This window comes from Bombyx mori, chromosome 8 (genome assembly GCF_030269925.1).
Source record: "Bombyx mori chromosome 8, ASM3026992v2".
Taxonomy (NCBI): domain Eukaryota; kingdom Metazoa; phylum Arthropoda; class Insecta; order Lepidoptera; family Bombycidae; genus Bombyx; species Bombyx mori.
The window spans coordinates 6,416,934-6,425,489 of NC_085114.1; the positions used below are offsets into that span (position 1 = coordinate 6,416,934).

The following is an 8,556-nucleotide window of genomic DNA, read 5'->3' on the forward strand; positions in this document are numbered from 1 at the left end:
TCGGTTTGAAGGGTGGAGAACTTTATATCTCAAGGCGGGTGGCGCATTTATTTTGTAGATGTCTATGAGCTCCAGTAACCACTTAACACCAGGTGGGCTGTGAGCTCGTCCACCCATCTAAGCAATAAAAAAAAAGAAAACAATGCTTCCCCACGTCTTCCTGTCCTCGGCGGTCTTTATAGCCTCGGTTATTGGCAGGCCGGTGAGCGTCTTTACCTGATCAGACCAGCGGATAGGTGAGCGTCCGCGTGATCTTCTCCCGTCAACCTGACCAACATACCTGCTGCTGAACTTAAATTAATATAAAATCATTTTATCCACATTAAAGGAGATTTAATCAAAGTAAAAAGAAAAATATTTCCATGCTATAAATAATAATAAGTGACAATTCTTCTGTCATAAAATGTAATACCTATTTTTGTTTTTGCAGTCAACACAAAATTGTTTGTAATATTTTAAATGAACTAACTATCATAGAGACGCGTGAATTTCGCAAATATGCAGGGAAAGACGAAAATAAAATGTAATGGAAAATAAGCAGCTTACCTCTAAAAAGCTGTTGTCCATCCACGAAGAGAGATTAATACGAGAATTCGATTACGGTTTGACTGCCCATAGCTCATCACGTCCGCTCACCAAACCCCTTTTATTAGGTATGTGTTAATACAAAAACGTATCATATCGTATTTTAAATTGGACCAAATGAAATAACATATCTTTCATCATCATCATTCTTTCTTATTGCCCTCTGCTGGAGTGTAGGGCTCAAATCAATTTTTTCCATTTACATCGGTCTTGGGCAGTCTGTTCTAGCTCCTCCCACGTCATGCCCAAGACCTCTAGCTCCTGCTCCATCGAGCGACGCCAAGTTGTTCTGGGGCGGCCTCTCTTCCTTTTGCCAGACACTTTCCAGGTCAGTGCTCTCTTTGATAGGTGGGTATCGGGCTTTCTCAAAATGTGACCAATCCAATGCCACTTCCGCGTAAGGATCTCCTTCTCCATTGGTGTCTGCTTAGTTTGATTTGTAAAAAAAATATTTGCAAAAATTAAGTGTATACATTTATTTTTATTGTATTTAACCCTCATAGTAATGCATGACAAAAATATGTTAACGGTTATTCCTTAATTTCAGATTTAGAAATACAAAAGAAAATTCCGAGTCAACGTCAAGTCTCTCAAAGAGTATTGGTATCTATCAAACCACGGGCGCCACCTATTAAAACATTGTATATCACCGAGAAAAGCCGTTTTCACTGTAAAAAAGTTAGTCAGTTCACTTCCTTTAACATTTAAGGTACCAGGTAAATTAGTGCAACCTGAAAAAGCACATCGCATCGCTTCGAAAAATCGCAATAAAATAAAATATTGCATCTTCTAAATTTTATTTGAAATAGCTATGAAACTATTATATATACTGATGCAACATTAAAATTAACACATCACCTACCTAAATTTTATATGAAGTAGGTACACTACCGCGTGTACACTCCTTGTGCTGACGCAATTAATTTTCATGCCGATATAAATAAATTCTGTGTATATTTATGAAAAGGTATTTTTTTATAATATTTTGTGGACTATACAATGTATTAATGAAAATAATGTGAATAACGATGATTGCCGCTGATACTTATGAATTAATAATAACAATTAAAATTTTAGCGAACAGATAAATCCGGTTCAAGACTTGCTATTGGTGACCACTCGTCATTTACATCAGGTAAGATCTAAATATTTTTGACAAAAATTCCTTACATTTTTATTATAAAACTTATCACTCTTCTAGATTTATCACAAAGTGACGTTCATGTTACTGGTTTGAGCAAAAATCACGAAAATTCAAAATTTTATAAAGATAGAGAAAAATCTCCTTCCAAAGAATTAAGTGAACCTTCAAGAAACCTAAAGAATGGTAACTCCGAATGTAAAGTACGTGATCTAAACAATAATTCACATGAAAAATGTTTCATTTTTACAAATATTGGACTAAATATGAACGACAATTCTACTAACGTAAGGGACACTAGATGTGTGGGCCCTAATAAAGTCGACTTTGCGACTTCTATTGTCACATACACTTCTTGTCAAGATTCGACACAGCTATTACCTACTGCAATAAGTAAGTTGAATAAACGATTAGATCATTTAGAACGAAAAGTTTTAAGACAGGACATGGTCATTCGATCGTTTAGTCCAAATTTACAGTTGTCTTCGTCAGATGAAGAGACAAAGGATAGTATGATGAGGAGTAATTCAGCGTCAGGAAGACCCGGTTGTAGCTATATACAACAATACAGCCATATACCAGAAACATCAGCATTCCAAAGGTATGCTCATCAAACTCCTTTATCTCCGAGTAAGGCCACAACTCTTGAAAAAGAGCATAACTCTGAACAATATGGACGAGATTTTACAACATACGACGGAATCACGGCTCGTGGTAGACGTCAATGTGCTTCAGTACCGTGCAAGCGCGATGATGCCCCGAGATTAGCTGCAGAGAGAGTACATAAAATAAGACACAAGCTCAACCCCGTCCGTGATTATCGCTTAATGGACACAGTTCACTATTTGGCACAAGGAGAATTTGCACCTCGCGATGATGGCATAAAATTAACACCATCTAGGGAGGCCGTTCTCAGTGATATAATTTATGAAGATGTTTGTAGAACACACTGGCCGAACACTCGTCTGGGACGTCGCCAACATCCGGAGAGATGTAGTGAACGCTGTACAACTAGAGGTGAATTACAAAGATTGATTGATAGTTTGTTGCGGGAAAGAGTAGCTCATGTTGAGCGACGAAAACGACGTCATTATAGAATAGTGAAGCTTAATCATAGACACGAAAATTGTAGGCCAGCTGTCGGCAAAACAGGTGACATTATAGTAGCCAGTCACAAAAACAGACAAACAAGTGAAGATATGATCGCGAATGATCAGAACCGAGGTAGTGAAATAGTTTCCGATAAGAGGCGTCTCGATGAAAGTTCACATAAATATCCAAAGAGCCATGATAAATTGGGAACGAGTGATCTACATCATAAAAATAGAATTAGAATTGACGAATGTAGTCCAGGTCCCAGTAATACTGTTAGATCAACATCGAATAGAGAACCCACATGCTGCTATCGCACATCAAACGCTACAAAGTCTGATAAACATTATGATGAACCTTGTAACGATATGTGTTTTCATAAAGAGAGCAGCAGCAAGCCTCAGGTTAAAAATCCTCGTTTAATAATCAAGAAAGAAGCGGTAAGACGCGGTCACAGCAGTCGCGAGGAATCTAACCTTGAACACTATGTATTGCTCCCGACTTTGGTGGTCCGTACTCCGTCAAATATGAAGCGACAAAAGAAGTTTAATGAATTATATCATCGGATTTTAAGTAATGGTATGATGATTTTTTTAATTCATATCATATTTAATTGCAGAGAATATTTCATAATCCTCAAAAACTAAACTTAATTTTAAAAATGTTGCAATTCGTTCGATCTCATTAATTATTTTTTCATTATACCTCATGTTACAGTTGACTTATTTATTTTACAGCTCAATATTCATCGACTCATTCAGAGGTTGACGGCTTATCTAATCCTGATCCGAATAAGAAAGACATTGGATTCAACATACACATAACGCTTTCAAACAGTACTGAAGCAATACAAAATTAAATTTTAATGAACAACAAATTTTTACCTAAAATTACATTTTTATAGTAATTACTAAATAAAATCGAAATACGTCATTATTTACCCTCTTTTTAATTAGATGATCATTAATTTTTGAATACCTACGATTGATTTATTACATGCTATTATTATTCATTAGTACATACTTAATTAGTAGATACATATGAAGGTGGTTTTGAAGTTACCTATATTTTAACTTTTTTTTTTGCTTAGATGGGTGGACGAACTCACAGCCCACCTGGTGTTAAGTGGTTACTGGAGCCCATAGACATCTACAACGTAAATGCGCCACCCACCTTGAGATATAAGTTCTAAGGTCTCAAGTATAGTTACAACGGCTGCCCTACTCTTCAAACCGAAACGAATTACTGCTTCACGGCAGAAATAGGCAGGGCGGTGGTACCTACCCGCGCGAACTCACAAGAGGTCCTACCACCAGTATGGTACGACTACACTCATTTAAAAGAATTGCGCTTTTGTCTATGAATATTTCTAATCTGCAGCTGAGATCTTATCTGAGACTGCGTGTAAACAATTCATTAGCTTCTTTATTTTTTAAATTTTGACTCCTGCAAGGTCGAGTTAAGCGTCTGAGGCTTTTATATGACAATATGTTTGGCTACTATAGCAAGATACGATACCGTATGCTATACCGCACTGCTAATATCGTATCTCCATATTATATAATCCTTTAACGTCATCTTAACTCTCCCAGTAATCTAATGTATTAATCTCAGACTTGTTATTTTGTAAGAAGAGTAGATTCGCGCTAGACGACTAGTGTTGAAAGTATAAGAAGTCAAATCAAACACAGCATGGATACTTGATGCATCAAATCGCCTAGTAAGATAACGAAAGGAAGAAGCACTCATTAATAAACAATATCGAGATATTTTTATACAAACACTTGGAAACCTGTTGGCGTAGTAGTAAATGTTGAGCTAAGTATATTGACCTTGTGGAAGAGCAACCCGGTCGGCGGTGTATCGTGTTCCGATTCGGTAGGCTGGTTCTGATCCTGTGGAGTATCCCGGAAGGCCGCCGGACCCCGGACGGAGATCGGTCGTCGGGTGTAAGAGTGCAGGGGAGTCGTTTAATGCGATAGGGCCCTAAAATATCCTTGGGCCCGCGGTCTGCTTCCAACCACACAAATCGTCAAGTCCAAGTCCATATACCACGCGCGCGGGGACCTCGTAGGGAGTTCGGTCCCCGGCACGAAAAAGGAGAAATACATACATTGACGTATGCATCTTAAGTGTTTAGTGTCACAAAAAGACAAAAGTTGAAAAAAACACCATCCTATTCAAATTATAATCTACGAAAATTTAGTGTATGCCGTAAAAAGTATTACGTTGCATTTTTTCGATGAAGAAACATGGCTCCTGACACCACAAATGGTGATCATTAATTACAATGTCAGCTAGGCGTCGTTTCACAGCGTTTTTTTTTTTGCTGAATCAGTATCATCTAGGATAAAAATGATTTATTTGTAGTTTATATTTTTTGATGATTTTATGAACCCCTATTAAAATTATTTTAATTTGCCCTTTAAAAACGCTATAATTATGAAAACCAGGGAAACCGTTGTCTTTTTGGCGACATCCAATATAGTAAATATTTTATATGTTATAAGTACAGCTTGAGAGTGAGAATCGCAAATTCTTCAACAAATCGCAAACAAAAAAGCAACTTTTCCAACCATGTTCTACGAAGGGTATCTCGAAACATGGAAACTTCTAGAAGGAGGGTAACTCATTCTATATATAAATTCTATAAGGGCTCAAAGACCTACCTAAGGTTAATAGGAAAAATAGATTATCGGATACCATTCCTCGGGACACCGACAATAAAATCTGTTGAAGTATTTTTTACCTACTTTTGACGACGTACCCCGTTTTTTTTAAAACAACTGACTTCGTAGAGTTATTAATTAGCTCATATTTCAAAAGCAGTGTCTTTTTCTTACTGCTTTGGAAATCATGAATACACATTTTGTTCATAACACTAAGCGGTGAAATGGTAGTAATCATTCGCATCGTGTACTTACCATGTTTTATTTCTTTTCATAGAACGATGAAACATGTATTCCAGTTATGTCATAACTCCAGTGAGCTCGATTACTTCATTCCCTTTTCTTTTTTCTCCATTCTATATTCACATTTACGCTAATAAAAAGTTTAGAAAAATCAAAGACTTCTAGCTGTGATTGTACCTACCTATTGTGCCCTATAGAACTGATGAAAGAATATACCCATGTTCTAATCGTCTCGAGCTAAACGTCAATGTTGATTTCAGTATGTGGTTGCCTGCTTCAGGCGGGCCTCGTGTTACAGTTAATTGTAAGACATTGAAAAAACTGCATTATGTAAAAAATAGCCACTTGAAGTTTAGCGCGCAGTGGGTCTGTGTTGTATTCACAGTGGAAAAGATCTGGGAAATTCTGACTAGCCCAATTTTGCTCAATATTACTATTAAAAATATAATTGTATTCAAAACGACGGTAGTCAACAGTTTTTTCAATTTTCTAGAAGGTTATTGTCGTTCTCACTAGAAGTATTTTTTGATTGCCAATCGTCTTATTACGCAAAACGTCTTGGGAAAAAATAATCAAAAAAATTCTGTGTCGTGCATTCAAGGGTGGACATTGTTAGTGAGCATGGAAAACTACCGGCTTTTGTAGCACGATGTGAGTCGGACAAGCCTGTGAATTATTTATTAGCAGACTTCGAATTCGTAAAACAAAACTAGAATCGATAGATGACTAAATTTCGAATCTAGATCTAGTAATCAATAGGATAAAGTCGAATATACGTTTTGTAACAACTTTTATAGGGATTCGTTAGTAGGTTTTTTGTTTTTTTCTTGGGGTAACAATCTCAACACTTTAATGTTTAATTATCTGTATATTATAGATTTAAGTACCCAGAAATGGTCTGTCCATGGATTTACTTTTTTGTTTAGTAACTAGGACGATTTACTGTTATAATTGAAAAAATTGAAAACCTACATTTTTTGAAAATGGAAAACATAAAATGTGTACACTGGTACATTCAGAACAATTTTTAGCCTTTAAACATCCTTAAACTTGCATTTTAGTATAGGTAATAAAATTTACTATCACACAGTGTTATTATAAAATACAATTCATGTAACGAACTGTATCAAGAGTCAAATATTTATATCTTACTAGCTGACCCGGCAGACTTCGTAGTGCCTCAATCGATAAATAAAAGACCTAAGCTTTTGTATAAAATAAACATAAACACAAAAGGAATCCGTCCGACGTGGGACACATCAAAGGAAAAACAAAATTGGTATTTTTATTTGATTCCGAGCACTTTTTCATATTTAGCTACCTTTCAAACCTTCTCTGGACTTCCACATAAATTCAAGACTAAAATTAGTCAAATCGGTCCAACCGTTCTCGAGTTTTAGCGAGACTAATGAACAGCAATTCATTTTTATATATATAGATAGATTTTCATGAGTTGCCGGATGCAGAAATAAGCAAGTGGATTGATCAGTATCGAAAACGATACATAGTTTTAATAATAAAGTCATCATACTTTATGAAGTATTATGGAAAGCGTGAAGAAGTGGTTAAATGAGAGGAATGCCAAGAAGAACGGTCTCTACGTCCACTACAGTCCGCCAAAGCGTGAGTATTAAAATTTCTTTCGTATCAGTATGGAAGAAAATTCGAAAAATGTCATGGTAGATAATCATGCTTTTTTTAAATAGATGAACGAAGCAAACAGGCTAAATATGACTGTTCGTGTGTGTCATAATCTGTGACAATATAAAACCGGGCGCCAAATTTGGATTTCAAAAATATATGCTACCTGAAATTTTAATTCATTATTTCGGAATCTAATCAAGAAGTCTGTGATTTGCGGCCATTTTATGAAGCAGTAGTTCGTTTCAGATTCTGTTATACAATATGTACATTACAATTGAAGCACCGGATAAATCAAGATCGGTGACGGTATTCAACTAGAATAATAAATAAATAAAATATATTATATATGCTTGGACATGATTAATCCCAGCAAAACTCTCATTCATAATAAATCAAAGACAATCAAACTTATTTTAATTTGCTCTAAAATCAAACTATTAAATTTTAATTCTAATGCAAACTAGTACTTATTTCTTAGAAAATTTACTCGAACTTCTGTTTTTGACATTAAAAGGCATGCAAGACGACTGGAAAATGACCTAAATTACTTGTCTGGACGCATGGAACATCGCGTGATATGGATAAAAAAAGTTGCACCCTCTTTTGCAGGAGTGGCGGTTTTGTAAAATAAAAATATCTAAACCTTTTATAAAAGTACTTATTTAAAATTGATTTAGTAAGATTTGATTATACAAAGTGAATAAAATACACAGATTACAAATTAAATTAAATTACAAAAAGTCATTAATATTGTTAATAAGTTACTAGCAATCTGTTCTAAATTTAACTGTAAGTATTTTGTTAGACTTTAAAACTTGCAACAAAACATTTACTCGCATTTTCATCACATCTAATTAAAAATAATGACTGGTTTAAAAAAAATATAAAAGTCTTTCATTTGTAAAAGAAACTGGAATGATTCCATTACTTAATTTAGCTTATAAAATTACACATTTGGCGTACATATTTAAGCATCTCAAAGGAACCTTGTGGCATAATGAAAATCAATTTGAAAAGGTTTAACACGAAAATAATTTCATGTGTAAGAATTTCAATCACATTATGGCTGGCATGCATGCTTTAACTAAATCAAATATGATTAGGTCACCGTGGACAAGGCCTTCGCGTGATCTAGAACAAGAAAATTTCACATTTGCATATAATAAAAAGTTAATGAGATCA

General features: G+C 35.1%; 1 protein-coding gene and 1 long non-coding RNA gene across 2 annotated transcripts; both read left to right on the top strand.

The window, feature by feature from the left end:
- Positions 1-376: 376 nt before the first annotated feature.
- LOC101741319 (uncharacterized) lies at positions 377-3,754 on the top strand. Its single transcript, XM_004932014.4, has 5 exons — positions 377-653; positions 1,133-1,263; positions 1,663-1,720; positions 1,787-3,397; positions 3,556-3,754. The coding sequence occupies exons 1-5, from the start codon at positions 527-529 to the stop codon at positions 3,675-3,677; spliced, it is 2,049 nt and encodes a 682-aa protein (XP_004932071.1). The 5' UTR covers positions 377-526; the 3' UTR covers positions 3,678-3,754.
- A 3,727-nt stretch (positions 3,755-7,481) lies between these two features.
- LOC134199201 (uncharacterized) lies at positions 7,482-8,263 on the top strand. Its single transcript, XR_009973587.1, has 2 exons — positions 7,482-7,680; positions 7,889-8,263. It is a non-coding gene; the product is annotated as an uncharacterized LOC134199201 (long non-coding RNA).
- Positions 8,264-8,556: the final 293 nt, after the last annotated feature.